The following is a 22932-nucleotide window of genomic DNA, read 5'->3' as shown; positions in this document are numbered from 1 at the left end:
CAGCCTTTTCAGGTAATTTTCAACCTGTGACAGTGTTACATTGAAGCTTCCACCTTTTCTAGCAATGTTTTTCAGCTCTTAGCTTTTTTTGGTAATTCAGTTCAGCTTCCAATTCTGCCAGTTTTACATTGTAGCTTTGAGATTTTTTTTTTCCCAGCAGTGTAGTCGATCCATTTGAGCATCTTTTAGGCAGTTTGTTTAGTATTTCTGCATTTCAGCTGTCAGCATCCACACGCTTCATCAGAGTAACTCAATGCCACTAGTTGCGGCCACTGGCTGCTAACAGCTAACATTAACTAGCTCTCCTCTTGCTGATGTCAGCACAGATTTGTTGTTCACAATGGAGCATTATCAGGGGAGAGAAAGGGTGCCTCCTCTGACCCAGCGATAGTGAGTTTACTACTTCCTGAAGACGTTCTAGGAAGATACGTGTTGGTCCCAAACACGTTTTCTATCATCCACAGGATGACGGACGCTGTTAGCCTTGAGCTTTGCTTTCTTAGTCTGCGCAAAACTGATGTGAGACAACAGAAAAACATCTGCCATCAGTGGATGCCATCTTATTTGCTGATAGATCAAAGGCAGTCAACAGGGTCAATATTGGCTGTTATCGACCTTCAGCTGATAAATTGGTGCGTTCCTATAAAAGCCAACAGGTTTCACACCAAAGTGGTTCACAAAAACAGATAGAAATGTTTACACATACAAGCATAGAGGCATTAAATAAATATAAATTAGCGTGTTAAAAACTTTTTTCCTGAGTCATTCCACTTTATTGCACAGAAATCTGATGCCTCCACATCAGCAACAGCCGTGGCCGGAGGCATGTTTTTGGGTTGTCCGTACATATGTTCCATTCTCGATATTCACGATATCTCAAGAGAGTGTTGAGGGAACTTCTTCAGAGTTGGCACAAATATCAACTCGGACTTAACAATGAACTGATTAGATTGTGGAGGTCAAAGGTTAAATCTGAAGGTCACTGTGATCTCACAAAACATGTTATTGGCCATAAATCAAGAATTCATACGCTAATTATGACAAAATTTGACACACTTGTCAAATAGGATCAAATTATGAAGTTATGACATTTTATATCCAAAAGGTCAAAGCCAAAAACCCTTTCCTGGATAATATTCATCGCCATAACTCAGGAAAAGGTCAGATACTGAATTGGTGACTCTAATCTTGAACTGTGCTGACTGTAGAGATCGTCTGTGCTGCAGGGTGGAGGATACATGGGCAGCATCCATGTTTTAGAATCTGTGGCCTCTTTAAAGCAACATCCATATTTGAAACCTTGTCTACTGTCATGGCTTCATGAGTCTGCACTGACATGGATGTAAACTTTCACTGCAACTTGACTGATTCACGGAGGTATAAAACCAAGAGGAGATCATTCTAGTTTTGGATTGAAGTGTTACGATTTCTTTATCAGTGTAGTTTTATTGAGTTAATACCAACATCTGGTCTAGATTTCATGTGAATAGCTGCAAAATTTCAGTTTTCATGTACAGTTTCTGTGTCTGTGAGCAGCATTGACAGTGACTCTTCTCATTGTATTATACAGTCAGTGGCTGAAGTGCAATGACACCATATACTGTAAACCACTTTGTTGCAGTTTGTTAATTTCAGTTTTCCTTCTTGAGCCAGAGAGACGTCCCTAACCTTCACCTCACCTGTAACCAGTTACTTATCAACTCTATTTTACACTGTGTTTCATTACTGTTTCTATAGGTCAACACTGGAACTAAACTATAAACTAAACTGAACTGTAACACCATCAGAAATCAGAAAATGTGCTCCTTGAAAGCAGTTCTAAGAATTCTTCCTCTCCTCAGCAAAATACCTCCCTCTGTAGATTTCACCTTACAGTGAACACACCTCCCAGCCAACATGGAGTTTCAGGGTTGTTGAAATGGAGATAGGAATGCGACTACACTTGATAGCCCAGATAACAGCAGGGCCGAGAAAGCCTCCTAAAAGATTCCATTGTGTTAGAGCCAGCAGGGCCAGAGCCCAGTGCCAGGCATTAAAGGGTCTGTTGTCCGTCAACAACAGTAACTACAGCTGACATGCAAGACTAAATGTGTAGTATCTTATTTTGAAAGAAAAATTCCTCTCATACTGTTCAGTGCAAGTGCTGCAACACTAACCAAAACTCTGTGTAGTGACGACAGTGAGGTAAAAACTATCAGTGTTTAAAAAAACGTATTTGTACATTTAGGCATAAAATATTTTCGGTTTATTTCAAGTAATAATTTTGACCTTCAAATGACCTTCAGCTGCTGATCTTCTTTCAAATTTGCGAGAATGAATTTATATAAAGACATTTTTATCTTTTAAGTTAATATTCAGATTTCAGTATTCATTGCACTGACTATGTGATTTAAATAAGTCTGATCACGTGCCTAATGACAGTGACAAACAGTGTTTGGGAGGAGTGAACTACATGTAATTAAACTAGTAGTTTACCTCAATCCGGTCTCACTCCCAACTTGTCAAATACTGATGCCTGGTCAGTGCCCCGTCAGCATCACACACCGACGCACACTTTAGTGGGGATATGAGCTGCCCCAGGCAACAACATTTGCTGACGCTCCGGGCAACTACCCTAGTATAAAAAGCAAGAAGGTGAGGCGAGGGGCAGCGGATGGATAAAACAAACTCTGGACTTTGATGTGGAAAACCATTGTTTGTGTCCATTGTGAAACCAAAAATTCATCCATTTATTCATTTTCTGTAACCGCTTATCCTGTTAGGGGTTGAAGGGGGGACGAGAGCCTATCCCAGCTGACATTGGGTAAGAAGCGGGGTACATCCTGGACAGGTCACCAGACGAGCATAGGGCTGACACATAGAAATGGACAACCATTCATACTCACAATCACATTCACATTCACACCTTCGGCCAATTGAGAAGTCGCCAGTTAACCCAATCTGCATGTCTTTGAACTGTGGGAGGAAGCTGGAGTACCCGGAGAATATCTACACTGACACAAGGAGAACGTGCAACCCCTACCCCGGGGTTCGAACCCCCAACCCAGGTTTGAACCAGGAACCCTCTGACTGTGTTACTTTAATAATGACATAGTGTACTAGTATGTGTAGCATACTATGCCAGTGATGTATGCCACATGACATGAAGTTATATCACGTTAGTAACAAACAGTTATTTTACGCCAAACCTCAATGTTTTTTTTCTAAAGCTAGCGGCATGCTTTTGTTGCCTGAACTTAAGGATGTAAACAGTAAAACTTTTTTTTTTTTTTTTTACCAATGTTCAAAATTTATTTTGAAAAAAGACTTAATGCATTTAACAAGCAGAAACTGTGCAGTCCTTGTACAAAGGGAATTTTTTTTAAAAAAATACACGGTGCATGTAATGAGCGTAAATTTACATGCCGTCCCTGAACGTCCGAAACTTAGGCTCGCATCATATTTATTTTAGCAAGCATCAGTATTGGACGAAATAGGAGTAAGAAATGTGAGTGTTTGTGTTTTACAGAAACTTAAAGACAGTTCAGTTACATTCATATTTACATTGATTCAAATAGGTAATTTACTTTTTTGCCAATTTTTGTGTAGTTTGTAGTTAACTAAAGGCTTTTTAACAATGCTTCTCCACTGTATTTGAATCCCATTTGACAACAGTTAGTCACAAGTTTTAATTTTTGCTGTTCAGAGAAGCTATTTTAGAAGTTACATGGCTAACAGAGTAATCCTGCTTGGTGCAACACCTCCACCTGGACTGATGGACATTGTATAAAAAAACAAAGCTGACATTTAGTTTATTTGTTTATTTAGTTTTATATATGGCCTGCGAACAAGACGGCACTATTATATTATATGTTGTCAGAATGTCATATCACATGTTTATTGTCAATTTCATCACTTTTTATAAAATAGTCTGAACTACTTTTTTGGAGTAGCTTTAATCAAACTATATTTCTCCCTCGAGTAGTTTTGCTGTTGTTAAACTTCCAGTGTGAAGTAATTGGTAGCTTTCAAAGCAGCTTCCCCAACATAATCAGTTGAGTCACTGTGACTTGTTTGCTCATCTGATAACAAACTAAGCCAGTGCCAGTAGCATTTAAAACGGCACTCAAACTGAAACTGGTCTCGATTCAGTCAGGTGTTTTTTCATCGTCTTGCAAAACATTTTCACCTCTTTACAGATTTTGTTGTTGTTGTTGTTGTTGTCTGCACTTTCTTCTACCAGCCTAGCTTGGCCTTTAACCCTGTTCTAGCCAGGCGATGGACTTTGCTTCCATAAAACAAAAGTATAGAAACTTTATGGAGAAGGAGAACCTCTTGGTCTACACTTATTAAACTTAACCTTGATTCTGAGCTACTGCACGCACAATCATTCTCCTCAAATTCTGCAGCTACTTAAAAGGCACCTAAGAATCAGGTTCATAGCAGACAGGTTTATAAGGGCAAACATGATCACATGAACATCTGTCAGGTATGCATCACATGCATAAGCATGGGTTAGGAAAAACAAACATGCCTTCTTTCCTTAAACTTCCCCTGAATAGTTTCTAAGACAGCTGCTGCGCTCTGACCTTGTTGTGAAGTTTCTGTTTGGCTTGTTATCTTAAACTGCTTATCATGTGTAGTATATTGTGCCAAGCAGAGCTGGAATGTAACCAAGTGCATTTTCCCAGTGTACCGTTTGAGGTACTTTTACTGTACTTGAGTATTTTAATCTCATGCCACGTCTTACTTCTACTCCACGACACTTCAGAGGGCAATATTTTTCTTTTTACTCCACTAAAGTTATATATTCCTTATCCGCTGTGAGGGTCCAAAGGACAGAGGGATGTTGTATGCTGTAAAGCCCTGTGAGGCAAATTGTGATTTGTGATATTGGGCTTTATAAATAAAATTGATTGATTGATTGATGATAACTTGAGTTATTAGATACTTTACAAATTGAGATTTTTGCGCACAAACCATATGAAAATGTACAAGTGCAGCTGAAGCGATTAGTTGATTATTTCACAAATTAAACAGCAACTTTTTATAATTGTTTATACATTTTTCATGCAATAATATTTTATGGTTCCAGCTTCTGAAAAATGAGGACTTGCTGCTTTTTTTAGAATTATTTCAAATATTTTTATTTATTAAATTATTTTTTAAAAAATGTTTGCATTGAATACTTCTACTTTTAATTCTTAGATATGTTTTTCTGATTGTACTTACATACTCTTAAGTAACATTTTTAATGCAGGACTTTTACTTGTAACAGAGGTATTTTCACAATGTAGTATGAGTACTTTTACTGAGGTGAAGGATCCGACTTCTGGGTTGAGCTGAGTACTTGAATGAAACAAGTATCTGGTACAGATAATGTGCTTCTTACGAGTACAAGTATCATCCCAGTGAAATGTGGCAATATTCATACTTTTCATTTGGGTAATTGTGTTCAGTCTCTTACTCTTGTGATCAAAAATGATCTGAAGCTGAATTCTAAGACTGCTCTGCCAACAGTTTCTGATAAATAATAACTATAGCGGCCTCTGATCAACTCATATCAAATTCAAGATATAACAACTTCACCTTAAAGCAACTCTTGCCTTTCTTGCATTTCACAGAGCACTTAGAAAAATTTGAATATCCACAACTCCCTCCAAAGTCCCATCCCCCTCCTCCTGCAACTCCACCTCCCTCCAAAGGCCTACTCCCCCCTCCTCCATTACATCTATGATAGACGTAGGCGTTGGCAAGGTAACGTTAGATACACAGAAGATGAGAGCAAGTGAAACGTTACAACCAAGACAGTCAAACGCAACCCTAGAGTTTTAAAACTCAACCGGAGTCAGTGATGACTGATGAGTTTTAGAATAAGGTTACAGTGCTAACGTTAGATAGTAGCATTAACGTTACTAGTAAGTGGAAACACACAAGGAAGATAAAGTTAATGTTTCAGAGGCTACGCTACAGTAGGCTAACGTTAGCCATTAGCAACTGGATGCTATGTTGTCATATATAACATTATAGCCTATGTTACATTAGAGCAAACTAAAAATACCTGACCCATCTCATCCCTTTTTAGCACAGGATGAAGCTGCATCAGTCTTCGGCAGAGCCGATGTTGACCCAACTTTTGATTCTTGAAGCAGCGAGTTCTTTCTTAGTGTTCGCTTTTTTTGCAATATTCTTTCAGTATTCGGGCGGTAATGTTACGCGAGCAGTTACGTCAGTCGGAGGCTTCCACGTGGGGAAGACAGACAGGACGCTCGACCAATCATTGCATTCGGTCCGATTTGCCGTGGTTGGCAATGGTTGGAGTTTTTTTAAAACCATATGAGAATGGTATAATTATGAGTTTTTAGCTCTGGTGGAATTCACTTACATTTTAATGTGCCATCAGCATATTAATAGCATTTTAACCTAAACAAAGAAAAGTGTAAATTTGTGTCGCTTTAAGGCCACCCATCTCCAGTTTAAGTCACACCCACTTGTGATTAAAACCCCGCCCATTCAGAGTGCAGATATAGATACAGATAATATAGTTGGTTGAACAGATACAGATGTAGATAATGGTGTTCTCGCTCATCCCTACTGAACTATCAGTGCCAGGCCTATAGTCCATAAGTCACATCTGCTTATTGTTATGACACCTTAAAAATATGGGTCCACTAGTTTGGATTACTCCAGTTATTATCAGGACATACTCATTTAAAATGTGCTGGTTTTTGTCCATCTCCTGGCTGAGGTTGTCGTGACAGCAGAGATCCGCCTTACAAGTGCTGTGTTCCCATTCACATTTGGTCTGTTTCAGTACTCCTCATATTTGTGTATCTAACAGTATCGCCAGAACATGTTTCTGTGTTGTGTCTTCCTGTTTTTATTACTCACACTCAGTGTAGTGTGCCTCATTTCCTTTAATCAAACAGCCATTTGTGCTCTCCTGCACTCGCTCTGCAGAAACTAGGTTGACCTCTCTCCTTGAACTTGGACTGAGCCATAGTCTGCTTTATTAAAGAACACTGGGACTTGTAGCAGACATGTTACTCCTTTTAGAGAGGCTTGTTATTAAAGGTATACTAAGCAGGATTTCCCTAAAAGAAAGAATGTACAGACTCATACAGAAGTGATCCCTCTTAATCATTACTTATGACCCACTGGCAGTGTGTGATGGTGTGTTTTCCTGCAGATACTCTGCCCTCTGCCTGTAGTTTCTTATTATCTGCTGTGCTCGGGTCCCACGGCACTCAGGTGAGGTCAGGGCTTTATTAAAAGGTAGTAATCAGGTGCCAGACTGTAAGGAGGAGACATCCAGGAGACAAAGCGCTGCAAAAATACAAATGGCAAGGTGAATCTGGGGCTGGCTTTTACTTTCACTTGTGTGTGTTTTCATATGGTAACTGCATGGTACACCTCTAAATCTTATTGAAGTATCTTGTAACATAAGCATTATCATGCTGCATAATGGCTTTGTGGAAGAAATATTTTGCACATGTGCACTGTATAGTCTTCACATGTCTATCAGGACTTAGACATAGAGCTGCGATAATTATTTGATAATTGATTTGTTGATATTTTGATCATGGCATAATTGTTTCAGTGGAAAAAAGTCAAACATTTTCTGGTTTCAGGATTCTTAAATGTGAGAATTTGAGGCTTTCCTTTGTCAAACATGATGATTAACTGAATTGTTTTGGATTTTCGGACTGTTGGTAGGATAAAATAGACCATCTGAAGAGGTCAACTTGGGCTCTGGGAAATTACACAGGGCATGTTTCACTATTTTCTGTCATTTTATTGACAAAAACGATTAATGCAAGTTACTTGATAACGTAAATAATCGTTAGTTGCAGCCCTACTTATGAACTCTCAAATAAATCAAAGCCATGTTGAAACTCTTGTGCCTCGGCTGAGTTGCTCGCTGCTAACAGGTAGTTAATCTGTAAGCACAGAGCGCTCCCTTTACTCTGCAGGAAGGAAGGAAAACTGGCTTATCAGAAACCTGACCAAACATGGAGAGGTGAAACTGCCTGCTGTATGAAGTAATGCAAGACGTGACTTTAAGGTGTAGCCAGTGTACTTTTTACAACCTTTAATTACCTTTTTTCTGCTACATGATTTTGCATCAGGCAGGAAATGCAAAATGAACTGCATAATTTGTATTTTAAGCAAGACGCCTGTCATGGCAGGGACTCTAAAAGACCAAAAGACTTGCAGAAAAGTACTGGGTCATCAGTATAAGTCGAAACCAGTCGACTAGACTTCATTGAAATGCTAATACGAGGCTATGATGTCAGCAGACACTTTATTTTGCAGGGTGAGTCAGGGTCCCCACTGAAGTTTTTCCCCTTGCTGCACTTATAAGAGTGAAAAAATGTGACATAACTTGTCATGAGGAGTGCATACAAATATGCAAAACATGCATTGCAACAACGCACCTGGACGTGACAGGAATGTTCTGCGTGTGCGTTTCCGTTTGGTGTCTCAATATTTTCTCTCTCTACACAGTTACAATCTGACTCGTAGAAGTACCCAGACTGGTCTGACTGGACATAGTGTAAATACTCCAACTCTGAACCCTGGCAGCTCTTAGACACACCGCCTGCAGCAAGTTAAGCTTTTAACAAATTTTTTGGGTGATAAACATCCCCGATGTTTGAAATTACTTTGAAACTGCCTGAGTTCAGAGTGTCTCTGTTTGTTTATTGGGTGGTCCCAGAAATTCCTCCAGTACTTTAGGCTGCCTTTATGTTTGTCGGACTATAACCGGTTTAAGACAATGGCGATTCTGTCTGACAACAATAGGTGGAAACACAGCTGCCGAGAAGTGTGCGCACAACTCACCCGCAGATGAGCCACATGAGAAAATCGAGAATAAAGGAAACTGTCAGGAAAATGGAAGCTTTTTTTCTGGCGCACTCGTTGTCACTTGGTGTGTTTTTTACTTTTCATTCATTCTCTGTCTTTTACTCCATGCTCTCTCTCCTCTCCTCTCCTGTCTACCCGCCCTCCCTCTCTCTCCCTCCCTGCTTGTTCAACCTGCTTATCTGAACTGGGCAGGGCTCGATATACTCACAGCACAGGGGGAGGGCCTTGTCTGCTTTCAATCAATAACCTCTGGAATTCAGAAATACAAGTAGGTCCTGTCTCTGGCAGGCTGTACCACACTCTTGAGGGCGGGCTCCCAGGCACACTCGACGGACTCTGTCTACTCCTGGCTGTGTGTGTTTTCGCAGGTCTGACTGTGTTTTGAGCCCATCACAATGGCTGATCACACTTCACCAGATTATTTCAGCTGCTCCCTGTGTGTGAACCTACTGAGGGACCCTGTGGCGATCCCCTGTGGCCACAGTTTCTGCATGGACTGCATCAGCGGCTACTGGAACGAGGCTGACTACACAGGGATTTACATTTGTCCCCAGTGCAAGATCACGTTCACCCAGAGGCCAGTGCTGCGGCCCAACGCCACTCTCAGCATGGTGGCTGAGAAGATCAAGAAGAGTGGCCTGAACCTCAACCTCAACACATCCCAGGGGAACATCTACGCCGGACCAACCGACGTAGCCTGTGATTTCTGCTCTGGGAAGAAATTAAAGGCTGTAAAGTCCTGTCTTAACTGTCTGGCGTCCTACTGCGAGAAGCACCTGAAGCCACACTACGAATCAGCCACTTTCAAAAGGCATAAGCTGGTGGAGGTGCTGGGAAACCTGGACAGGAAGATCTGCCCGCAGCACCAGAAGTCCCTGGAGCTCTTCTGTCGAACAGACCAGATGTGTATCTGTGCTATCTGCACAGTCAGTGAACACAAGGGCCATGACATCGTCTCTGCTGAGGCAGAGAGGGGTGAGAAACAGGTAAGAAATCCTCCTGTCTCTTTTCAAGGATCCTTTTAATAGATTAAACACTCAAAGCCACATGAGCAGTATAATTATAGTACAAATCTTTAAATCATCTTCTCAGAGAGGTAAAGATTTCATGTCAGGAAGATATTCAGTACGTGAGAGAAACCACAAGCTGTCGAGGCGGGGTGGGGGTTTCCGGCACAACTTCCCCTACTTCCAAGGTGCATGGAGGAGGCAAAGAGGTCAAAACTCCAGCAACACTTTTAGAATAACTTTATTGTAATACAAAGATTGTAAGATCAGGATGACCCCAAGGAAGGCAAGATGCCGAAACATGTTGATCTTGTCATGTGTTAAGTTTTGACCGCTTTAGAATCTCTCTTACTTCAACTGTAATATGTTTTACAGACTGATAAACCTCTAAAAACAGGCAAATACTTGATACATTAGATTATACAGTCACTGGAGTATTTTGAGTTATAACAAACAGGCTGTTTTTCCCAACTCCTGCCCCTGCACTACGACTGGCGCCTGTACTTTGACCCATTTCACCAACGCTATCAGCTAAACTGGCAGGCCTTCACCGCCAAAACAAAATCCAGCTCTCTGATTAGCTGTATGAAGGCAGGGGGAGTGTCTTAGAGCCTCTGAAAGCTGCTTTTCACAGAATGTGGTGTTCCAGCTGTGGGATAGATACACAGAAACTTCCTTTCGCTGCGCTGGTTCCCACCTGTGGGAGTGGGGCTGTAATGATACTGGAATGCCAGGGAGTCAAGGCCTTCAGCACTTCATGATCCACCTATCAGGATGTCGTAACCACATTCAAATGACTCACAGATCACATTGTCGGTAAAAGGATGTTCAGGAGATAAGAGTGTCATCAGATACTGTTGTATAAATCAGAGCAATTCTAGTTTTTATGCGCAAGTAATTCAGGAGTGTTTTTATGGCAGCCAGGATTTTTAGGGCAAGATGAAGTCATAATTCATCCTACAGTTTTCTTTACAACACAGGGAATCTGGTTTCTCTCATCTAAAGATTTACAACCTGAGTCTCACACATCTCACTCCATCTCCCGCTCTCTCCCCTCCCCCTCTCATGTTCACTCCCCCCCTTCCTAGATTCCCCACATTCCTCAAGCTTATCTTGAAGAATGGGTTGGTGGGCTTGAGTAAAAGCTGAATTAGAAGCCCTCTATTCGGCGTGTCAGTGCTGCGTGCACCTTGAAACATCTCTTTAAAAGTCAGGCAGCGGTAGATTCACATTCCTAACATGGCCAGAATTCCACTACAGATTTTTCCCCCCCTCTCCCTCTGAGATAAAAGCTGGCCGTATTAAGAAGATTCTTTGAGCAGGGGTTTATTAGACATGCCGAAGGGCCTCCCCAGATATTCCTTGATGAGAAAGAATGTTTTTACTGAACCAACAAATATGGGGCTTTATTTGTCACACAATAAAACAGCATGACATTCGACTACAGCTTAAAAATCTAATTTAATGCAACTTTTATTATTCTTAACACTGCATAATAAATTAAAGGAGGCCAGCCAGCATGGGAACTCATGCCTAACAAAACAGTGGAATAGATGGGCGTGTTGTGTGCTTTTATCCGGCAGAAACTCTTGGGAATCTCCCAAGCTGAGATTAGACAAAAATGCCAGGAGAGGGTGAAGGAGCTGGAGGAACTAAAGACTGCTGTGGATTCACTGAAGGTAAAGATTATTAAGATTTTGTATTTTTAATTTCATGCATGGAAAAAAAAAGACCTTGCATTTCACCAGAGCTGCGTCTTCTGTAAACCACTGACACCTCTGAGTGCTCTGTGCAGAACTCGGCCCAGAGAGCCATGGTGGAAAGCCAGAAGATGTTTGAGGACATGATCCGCTCCATTGAGAGGATGAGGTCAGAGGTCACCAAGCTGATCGGTATCAATGAGAAGGCTGCTTTCAACCAGGCCGAGGCTTTGATCGAGAGACTTGAACAAGAGATCGATGAACTGAAGAAAAAGGAGACCGGCCTCAAGCAGCTCTACAGCACTGAGGACCACATCCACTTTTTGCAGGTAATGTACAGCTGGAGAGCAACTGTTGAAACAGAAATACACGAAGTGAGGGGGCCTAAAACCCGAAGTAATGAGCACATACGAGCAGTGTTGGGGAAGCTACTTTGAAAGCATAGTTTGCAAGCGACCAGTCACTTTACACTGGAAGAAGTTTAAGGTTCTGTATTTAATCGTTGTCAATAGGTGATCAGGTTGTAACGTAACTTAGAAACTGAGACTTTGTTGGTTGCCTTTAGCTGCCTGTGGTCTGATTCTATGTAAGGGAATTGGAAAAATTCAAAAGATGTGCAGCAGTGGCAAACATTTGCAAAGTAATGGAGTCCCCTAATGTGAACACAACCAGCACCCACCACAACAGAGTCCACACACGTTGTTTCTGTTGCATACATTTTGTAGCAATAGCCCAGCACAGACAGTTTCACTTAGTGCCCTTTAGCACCCCAAATTCAGCCAGAGCAAGACAGAGCGCTCTCTCTCAACTGCCGTAAGTCCCCGCCCGATCAGCATGTTTTTCTGTTGCTGCCCTTACATAGATTAGACCCATTACCACCAGCCACAAGTCCGCTATGAACCCCAGTGCTGGGGTTTATACTCGCTGAGTTTGAGTTGCTCCAGTGGCTGAGGTCCAAGCTGCTGTCCACTCCTCTCTTGGGGAAGTAGTGTCGTAGAAGCGGGGAGTGAGACGGAGGGTCGGTAGGCTGTGCTAGCTGGCTAACTCCAACAGAACCTTTAAACTAAGGCAAAGCTAACCTAATGAGAAATCTAGTTTGCTTAATTAAAGCTACTCAGAAAAAGTAGTTCAAATGACTTGTGATGTTAAATTATAACAAAATACAGTAAAAAGTAACACGCCAGCACAAAATACATCTCTTTTTTTTTTTTTTTCAACTTTTGATTATTTCCCTCCATGACCCTTCCCTGGGCCCTGTACAAATTTACCGATTTAAATATTTCGCTAATGTTAATACAGACAGAACTTATAAACACAGTGATTTCATTAACAGCAGTAGTACTTTTTGTTATATGCCGTCTGTCTTGTTCATGTGTTGAAGGCTTTTTATACACAGGCTGCACTAAAAGACGCCTGAGGGATGCTGTTAGAGCCAAAAATTGCGACTACCCCATGGCTAGACACCAGTGAATTTCATAATGCTAATGATTCCTTATTACACATAGAGGGCATTAAACACATTAACCCTTTGGTTGGCGGGGGGCAGATACAGAAACTCAACTAAAGGGAAGCTTTAAAGTATCCTGGTCTCAAAAAGGATAAAGACTTCACATGTTTTCAGTGATTTGTCTCTGTTTTCTGTAGGCTTCCTTATTTTTCTCACAGTTTTCATTTTGCGTTCTTACCCTTTTCAATTTGTTTTAGCTGTCATGTTATTATTTGGTTTATGTGATTGCCTCCCATTGGTTGCTGCGACCATATGGGTGAGGCCGCGCCCTTGTTGTCTGCTCTTAAGGCCCAGAGGAAGACTGAGAGTGGTCACAATATATTGGCTCTTTTAATGATTTAGCAGCTACAATAAAGGCCTTTGAATATTTCCTTCCTCACGGAGGATTGGTGGAGTGCCTGGAATGACCTCTTGTGTATTCTGTACAAAACTGGTTGTAGTTTCAGAAGTTAACCACACTAAAAATGGCAAAAAGTAGTTTAACTATGTGAATTATTATGCAGATACGAATCTAGCTGAGCTGCCAAAAATTTGTAGTCGAACTACTACTTTAATAGTAGTAGTTCACAATGGGTGTGGTTTTTAATAGGACAGCCTACTTACACAGGTTGTACATGATTACAATGGCAGTGTAACGACAGTCCTTATTATTAATTTGGGCGTTCCGAAACAAGCAGTTGAAGCGTTAATAGCAGCACTTATTATGAATGGAAATTTTGATTGACAAAAAATGTCCCCATCTTTGGATGTCCCTCTCACTGTGAATTGAGTTTTGAAGTGATGTGTTTTAAACACTTTGAAAACCATGTTTCATGTGTTTAAGTACAATTGGTTAAACTCTATGTGTTGCTCAGATAGCTCACATTGATGTCTATTTGTCCTCGTCATGACGCCTGTTTTTCTCTTCCCGTCAGAACTTCAACTACCTCTGCACCCCCACTGATGACGGCTTCATACCCAGAGTGACCGTAAACCCTGACTTCTCCTTTGGGGCTGTCAGGAAAGCTGTGGCTGAGATCAAGGATCGCCTGGAGGAGTTTGGCAGAGAGGAGCTGCTGAAGATCTCCAAGTCAGGTGTGACCTTATCAGCAAAAACACTTCTACATGACGGGCAGAAAACACACACAAAAACCCAGTTTGCTAAATATGAATGTTCTGTCTTTCAGTGAGCGAGGTCCCAGTGTACACTACAGAGAGTCGAACATTGGACAGGAGGAGCAGAGGTGAGTTCTGTAGTGATATAAGACTGCCGGAGGTTAATTATTATTGAGGTTGATGATATAGTCACTGTAAATTGTCAGAGGCAATCCCACAAAGGGATTGCATGAGAGTGTTTAGTTAATAACACTGCAGAAAAAACACATTGACAAAAGAATTAAAGGTATGTGTGTGTGAGTGGGTGTGTGCAGATCACGTTGACCTAACACTGTGCTTCTTCATGTGCAGGCAAAGAAGTGGTGGACAACACCCCTTCTCCTCCTCCAGAGCCAAAGAGCAGAGCAGATTTTGTGAAATGTAAGTTACGTTGTTTGCCTGAAATATAAAAATTCAACTCACTAGATAGATAGATAGATAGATAGATAGATAGACCTCAATAAGACGCAAAATTTACCGAAATAAGGCACAAAATTTCCTCACAGAGACCTAAACTAATACAGACAGACACAAAACAAACACAAGGAGATACACAATTTCAACATAATGACATAAAACAACTAAAAAAGACACAAAGTTACCTCAAAGAGACACAAAATTGCCCCAGTAAGAGACTAAATTACCTCAAAGAGACCCAGACAACTACAAAAAGACACATAACAACCACAAGGAAATATAAAATGACTACAAAGGGATACAAAACGACAAAGAGGCATAACATTACATCAAAGGGACACAAATTAGAGACCCATAAAGACATAAGATTATGTTGCAAAGACCTAAACTACTAGAAACAGACACAAAACAACCACAAGAAGACACAAAATGATGATAGGGCGACAGAAAACGACAGAAAATTACCCCAGTAAGTGACAAAATTACCTCAAAGAGACCACTACAAATAGACAATTACAAATAGATGTAAAACAACCACAAAGAGACACAAAATGACAACTAAGGCATAAAATTACATCAAAGAGACACAAGTTTACTGCAGTATGACACAAAATTATCTCAGAGACCTAAACTACTACAAACAGACACAAACCAATCATAAGGAGACACAAAATGACAAGAGATCGACACAAAACAACCGAAAAAGACAAGAAATTACCTCAAAGAGACACAAATTTACCTCAGTTAGACACAAATATACCTTTAAGAGGCCAAAATGACCGAGAAAAGACACAAACATAGGATAACATCATTGATAAAGTTTTTTTAAATGCAACAAGGTGTAAAGATATGCGAATTCACCATGTAAAACAGAGGTTGGTTGACGTAGCCACCATTGGTTTGTGGACTCGAGTTTGGCATTTTTGCCATTGCCATCTGGGAGTTTTGGAACCAGTGAGTGTAGAGATAACCCTAACGCTAGCTGCTAGCTTGGTTAGCACGATGCATTTACATCCAGTGTTGGGGAGTAGTGAACTACATGTAATTAAACTAGTAGTTTTTTAGCTTGCTGGTCGTTCAACTACATTCGTACAGTGATTTAACGAGTTGACTACAAGTAGTCAAGGACTCAAAGGCCTGGCCCATATAGAAGCCTGTCACAAGAATAGGCCTGTTGATTTCAGTGATATAAGCAAATAATAGCACGGGCTGTTAAAAGTTATGACTAGTTTTACGGTAGATAATTTTGGCCATTTCTTGTGTAGTTAACTGTTGATACTATAAATAATTTTGGGCCATAAAAGAGGAATATACAGGGGTTTTTTTTTTGTTTTGGTTTTTTTTACAGTGCTTCCCCACTGTAATTGAATCTCCTTTGTTAACAGTTAGTCATAAGTACTGATAAGTATTGAATTTGTTGCCTGCTATATTTGGAGTTACCGTGGTGCAACAAATCCACCTGGACTCTAGTTTCTGAATGCAGGTGTCTGACTGATGGAAACAAAAGCTGCAAAGCTCAAAGTAGCTTTCCCGACACTGAGGATAACATACTTCATACATTAGACAAGTGTTTTCAAGTGTGCAAATTTGTTGAAGGGTTTTGTTTTCTTATGCAAAGAGTTGGAGTGTAAAGATGTTCAAACACACTATGTGCAATGTTACTGAAGGGGCAGAACAGAGGGAAGATTTGTTGAGACAAAAGCTATAAAGAGAGTTATCTGTTAGTCAGAGGTGAGGTGTTGTGGGGAGTCATTGCTTTGGGCAGGACAATAATTCAGTTATCAAATAAAGACTATAAACTGTATTGATTCTTTTCCTGCAGACTTCTGCCAGCTGAAGATGGACCCTAGCACGGCCTACAAGGAACTGTACGTCTCTGACAACAGCAGAAAAGTCATCCGCACCAGGGAGCTGCAGCCCTACGGTGACAACCCAGAGCGCTTCGACAGCTTCGCCCAGGTGCTGTGCCGAGAGGCCCTGTCAGGAGGCCGCTTCTACTGGGAGATCGAGTGGAGCGGGGAGTTCTCCATCGGAGTGGCCTACAGGAGCATCAGCAGGAAGGGCAAAGGCTCGCTGTGTCTGCTGGGCTACAACGACAAATCCTGGAGTCTGCTCTGCTCTGACAACGGTTACTCTGCCTGGCACAACCGGGTGGACAAAGCCGTCAGCGGCCCCCACTCCCCCAGAATAGGCGTGTACCTGGACCACACTGCGGGTGTCCTGGCATTTTACAGCATAGGCAACACCATGACCCTCCTGCATAGGTTCGAAACCACATTTGTTGAGCCTCTGTATCCAGGCTTTGGAGTTGGAACCTCAGTCAAGATCTGCAATGTGAAATAACCACTGATATCCGAGCTGTCTTTTTAAAATATCCTCCACGTGTTTCTCATAATATACAGCAGTGCTTTTGGAATATATATTTTTGCAAAACTGTACCAAACCACATTACTGAAGTTATATTTGAAGAAAAATGTTCCTCCTCAGTGTGTTCATACATTTTTTTTAACGCTACACATCACGTATTACGTCAAATCACGTTTTCATGATAGTTTACGAAAACATTATTAAAACACATAATCACACAAGTACAATATGAAGTGTTATCCCTTTTAGCATCTGATCATAACTGCTGGGTAATATTATGACATGTCAGTATGTTATAAACGTCTCACTGAGCCAGACCTGTAAATGTTATATGTTGTATGTGTAACTATAATAAATGTACCCCGAGATAACCTGGGGTACATTTTCTCATGAGGATTTTTATGACTGCATAATTAATTTAAAACATATCGCAACCTTATGATCATCTGAGTAATACAGTAACATTCATTTTGGTGCATTAACAGGTATTATTTTGGTTTCAACACATTTTCAACAACATATTTCATTGTCATGTTCTGATATTATCTGATAGTTGTCGCATCAGTTGCTGAAAGTCTGCAGTTTTTTTTTCACTTGAACTAACCCTTATTTAATTTGATGTATGTTTACTTATATAATGGAAAACCAGAGTATAATTGATATCAAGAAAAGACTTGTTTTGTAATAAAATTATTCAATAGTTCTAAATAAAGAGCTGAATGAATGGATTTCTGTGGTTTTGAGATTTTCTATTTCTACATTTAAAAAAACATAAAGAATGGTGTTATATCTATATTACTAATTTAAAAGTCTTTTTGGATTAGAAATAATAGGTCTGGGATTTAAATGAGAAGATAGCTACGATTCTTGTTTGTCCTTTAACAAAGGCGAGGTCTGACAAATTTCAAACTTACCAGTATCAACAGAGATATAACTTGAACTTTTAATGTATGTAACTGGGATGTGAACCATTCAGTTTATAATTACAAGCAAGGGCGTAGGTTTTCTTTCAACATTGAAGGGGGGGGTACATATGTATAGGGGGCTTGGGGTAAATTTTGAGCGTCAAACACAATTGTCATGCACCAATTTGTGCCTTATATCCATCAATTTATGCATCTGCTACTTTGCTACTTGCATGTGTTTGGAAAATCCCTGTGGATCACCTGCTTCTCGGGACTTGTCCCCTCCAAAATCACCTGAAACAACTTGCGCTAACACAAGTTACAGTTGAAATACTACTCCAACATTGACATTACTGACTGCTCCCTCTGTTGGTTGGTTACAGGAACTGAACCGCAATAAATATCTAATCATCTCTGTCACTTATGGGTCCAGTGCGTATCAGTCAATTCATAGTCAAGCTGCCAAAATAACAGCAACACTTCTGTTTTAACAGTATCTCTAAAAACAATTCAGGTGTCAGAAAATAAGACAATAACTCTGGGACAGCAATATGCTGCATTACAACACATGTATTGTACTGTAAATCTTGTCTAAACAACAGCTTATTGATATACTGTATGTCCAAAACCAGCTCATTATGTATATTTATCTTAGGGTGTAAAACCCTAGATTGCTTTGGAAGCACAAACATGGTAAAGACATGTGCAAGTATTTGTTTTCTTTATGTACCTCTGGTTTTCCCAGCAGAAATTAGAGTGGACATACAGTGTTTGCATGACTGCCTTTAGAAATTATTGGTTTAACACTTTGAAACCAGGAGTGACACCACTTTACTTGCTTTCAGATACCTTTTGCAAGTTTTTAAACCTTTAAACCTTGAGCAAACGGGTGTGATTTCTTTCAGAAACGGGGAAAGGTAATGAGCAACTTAGGGAAAAACTACATTTAAAGTTTATATTTTTGTTTTAAAATTATGTTACAGAATTATTATAAATTTTAGGCACTCTTTCCGGGTTATTTCCATGTTTTGTTTTTAACTGTCCTCCTTTCTTTTCTTAAATATTTTTTTTTTAATTTTCTCTTTTTACAATTTTTTTGGTTCATTTCTTCTTTCGTTGCTCCTTTTCCCCATGTTTTTAAAAGATATCAAACCAGTTTGCTCAGGTTTCAAAAGGTTAAAATGAAAAACATTTTAGGGCAACTGGGTGCCCTTATTTTCGGTTTAAGTCAACAGTCTTATGTATGGTGAACTGCAGGTTTTTTTGGGGGGGACAGGGACTTTTAGGGGGTCTAACCAGTAGGTCAGAAGATTTATGTAAAATATTTTTATCGCTAATTATACCCTAATTTCCCATGTAAGTAACAGCCTTCGCATGTGAATAAATATTAGGTGTGTAAAGTCCATTGGACCCCAGACTGGACCCTTTGGTGGGCCGGTTCTGGCCCGTGGACCATATGTTTGACACCCCTGTTTTATCCAGTAGGAAACGGACAATACTAAGCCCCTGAGACTGAGGCAGAAATTCAGCCATCATAAATTTATTTTCTCACTTACACCTGAGTTTTTCCCACAGTGGCATGTCAAAATGTCCTCTGTGAAAAACGTCTATTCCACTGTGTATAAACCATACCAAAAAATTAAATATACTGGGAAAAAAGTGTCCTTCAGACTTTTATTCATATTACCTTTAACTGTACACTCACATTTTTCAAACACATGCATATTCTACACAGAGCAAGGAGTCAGAGGACAAAACTGTCACTTGTAACAATAGATATCTGTTTATTGGTTCCCAGGATTCTTGCAGGAGGTTGAGCATATAACGCTCAAAAGAAGAAGAAGAAAAAAAAAAGCATGACAGTCCGTATTTTAGACATCATAGCCAACGATGCCTCCTTTGCCGATGCACTCTCCAATGTAGAACCACATCAACACTTCAGTGGCCACCAGTCCGTTCCTCGCAGCATCCTGTGAGGAAACAAAACATTTAGTTAGATTTGTTTCTGGAATAATCAAGTACATTGTGATGTTGGACACAGATGACAATCTTCAGGGTTTCTACAGCTTGAGGCAAGTTAGATTTAAGACTTCTAAATACTTTTGTTGCCCAAATATTTACTGTAACATAAAACACCTGATCCACAGTACCGTTAGAACCTTAAGACATGTTCTATGACTTACTTTTGACAACAGGATTATTTAAAATATCTTAAATATCACATTTCACTGACAATGATCAATAATGATGTGACTCCATTATTCTGATTACACAATATCTCATGTACTACTCTACAAAACCCATAATATATCATGACACATTGTGTTTTGTGTTTTATTTTTTGTTTAAATATAATTATTCAAAGCAAAAAAAATGTCAGAAACTTTAAGTGAACTCATTTTATAGGTATAGGTGTAAGTATAAGCCAGCTCCCTATGTAGATAATTGTAGTTGATTTGCCCAGATTTTTCTGAGCTGTATCGCTGAGATTTTGGCCTCCACTCCAATTCATAAACCTCACTGTAAACAAATTACACTAGAAAGAGAGGTTTATGGGTGACTAAGACATTAATGCTGGGAAAAAAATTTTAAATACAAGTATGTGTTATTTTTTAGTGCTTGGTTGTATCAAAGTGGCAGCACTAGAATTTTACAACTTAGGCAAAAAAATTAACAATGTGCATAGCTAGATCCTGCGAGGAATAAGTGGGCATCTATCACAATTTTTGGAGACTTATGCCGGCCTTACACCAAACAACTTTTCAAGCAATTTCACTGTTGCAGACAAATTTCTAATTTCGAGATAAAATCATAGGAAGCTCATGGTGACCACTGTCAACAACCAGTAGCTGCACTCTCTCCAGCACCAAACAGAGCAGCAAACTGGGAAGAAAATAAAAACAGAGGGGACTCCAGGGAGGCGCAAGAACATGAGCGAGTCTTGTCATGAACAAGTGGAGTTGTGGAGTGAAGATTGTCTCTTTAATGTGTCCTCCCATTTGTATCATCACAGGTTAATCTAGCACAAGGTGATGCTTAGACTGCATTACTCAAAATTAATATTAATCCTTCGGTGTCTCCCAAAGTGCCGCCCTGCTGTAGGCTCACTCGCACATCTTTTCTGGTTTTGTCTGACGTTATACAACATTTGGACTGCAATTTTTAAGTGGCTCTCAAAAGCCTATAGACACATTCAGCCCGACCACAACGTGGCCATCTTTGGTCGCTCTGCAGAGACTTTTGAGCTGCCATACAACATGCAGGTTGCTGTGCACGAAACACTGGTGGTTGCTAGGAAAATTATTCTCCTCACCTGAAAGTCTAACATTCCCCCTGTTTTGCACATTGGCTCAGGAAAATGTTGTCTATAACACAAACTGAAAGACTGCGCCTATACAAATCCAATACACAGAATAGATCTGAGACAATTTGGGGATCCTTCGTGGCACAGTGTCGCATTATCCTGCAACCATAGGGACTCTGATCTGCCTGGCTACATAAGTGTGACTGGTGTTTACCTCAATCGCTCATTTATGTTGCTTTGCCTTGCTCTCAAGACGTTACTATTGTGAAAGTGTATTTGCATACATTGCATTGTTTAGTGTGTCCTTTCTTTCATTGAAAAATGAAAAAGTATTAAAAAAAAGTTTGACAAATCATCTTCAGACATGAGAGAGTGTCACACTTCAGTCTTTTCTGAGTGTTCTCGTGTGTGGTGGGTATTTGTATTCAAGGCGTTTCCTACTCTACCAGGATATTAGAAAGTGTCCACATCTTGTTATTTTGAACGTTCACTTAGCTACAACAACCTGTCAATGAATCAAGGAGACAAGTCCTGAAAGCAGGTCTAAAAGTAGCATGGCACATACTGTACAAAGTGGTGATTTAACTTTACACATTTGTATTGGGCTGATGATATAGCATATCATGTATTTTAATAACAAATACCTAATATATTTTGAACCAATCTTTGGGGACCAACAGAAAGTCTCTCTATCCTCACACACAAACACAACAGGGCCTGTCTGTCAATAACACTCACCCTCACTGTGAGTTGACCGAGACGTCCTGACTGGACAGCCTTAAGGACGTTAGCGGCCCCTTGGATGGCCTTGGGGATGTCAGCAGGGGAAGGGGGGACAAGCTCAACACGGGCATAGTACCAGAAGGTCTGTAGCCGAGGTTTTGATGCGGTGACAGCGGCTACGAGAGAAGAAATAATGCAATTAGGAGTCTGGTTTCCTATGCTGCGGCTAAAGTTAGCTTTCAGTTGCACAGCTCCTCGCATGCCGGTTGGTAGCTTTAGCCACTTAGCTACATGACTTGTGCTAATAGAGTGTAAACATGCAAGCTAGCAAGCTAAATAATATTTGGGAAGACAAAAAAATAGCAACATGAAATCTCAACATAGTATGTTCTGCACCGTGTAACATTAGCTAGCTAGCATTACACTCACTTCATTCATCGATTGAATGAACAGAATGTACTGTTAGCTAGCTTTGTTAGCTAGCTAGGTCTCGGTGCAGTTGACAGCAACGACCTAGCAACGTCTTGTCAATAAAGATTATACAGCATACAATTTAATCCCACATTATAAATAAATATTACGTTTGCTAAAACATTAAATTAACTTACCGCCGACCAGCGAAGGTACTTTAGCGACCAGTTTTTGCACTGCCTGTGCCATGTTGAAGCGTTTGTCGATGCTAACTGCCCCCCGCTAGCCGACTGAATGTCACCTCCAGGTGAAGGACCCCTAGCTGCAGCTGACCACAGAACTGCCTGAACAGAAACAGCTGCGGTTTCTATTTATATTGTTTATGGGTTTGCCTCATAAATGTCAAGTTGAAAAGTCACTAAGTACAAGTACTGTAGTGTAATTTTGAGATACTTATACTTTACTTGAGTACTTCAATTTTATGCAAATGTATACTTCTACTCCACTACATTTGTGTGACAGTAGTTAGTTGCTTATCAGATCGAGATTTTAATACAAAATAAACTAAGCACAGAAAGTAAGGAAATTTGTGTTTGGTGGATTATTTCTT

General features: G+C 40.2%; 2 protein-coding genes across 2 annotated transcripts; one reads left to right on the top strand and one right to left on the bottom strand.

The window, feature by feature from the left end:
• Nucleotides 1-9071: 9071 nt before the first annotated feature.
• On the top strand, nt 9072-17707 carry ftr82 (finTRIM family, member 82). The gene is made up of 7 exons (XM_050040183.1): nt 9072-9833; nt 11438-11533; nt 11650-11883; nt 13976-14135; nt 14228-14284; nt 14508-14576; nt 16435-17707. The coding sequence occupies exons 1-7, from the start codon at nt 9243-9245 to the stop codon at nt 16953-16955; spliced, it is 1728 nt and encodes a 575-aa protein (XP_049896140.1). The 5' UTR covers nt 9072-9242; the 3' UTR covers nt 16956-17707.
• A 1937-nt stretch (nt 17708-19644) lies between these two features.
• Nucleotides 19645-22678, bottom strand: LOC126387625 (ATP synthase subunit g, mitochondrial-like). The gene is made up of 3 exons (XM_050040184.1): nt 22520-22678; nt 21927-22087; nt 19645-19854 (listed from the first exon to the last, which is right to left on the bottom strand). Exons 1-3 carry the CDS (start codon nt 22569-22571, stop codon nt 19756-19758), a joined length of 312 nt encoding a protein of 103 aa, XP_049896141.1. The 5' UTR covers nt 22572-22678; the 3' UTR covers nt 19645-19755.
• Nucleotides 22679-22932: the final 254 nt, after the last annotated feature.

Source organism: Epinephelus moara, chromosome 3, assembly GCF_006386435.1.
Source record: "Epinephelus moara isolate mb chromosome 3, YSFRI_EMoa_1.0, whole genome shotgun sequence".
Lineage (NCBI taxonomy): Eukaryota > Metazoa > Chordata > Actinopteri > Perciformes > Serranidae > Epinephelus > Epinephelus moara.
The sequence above is the reverse complement of the archived record's forward strand: the minus strand, read 5'-3'. Positions and strand labels throughout refer to the sequence as shown.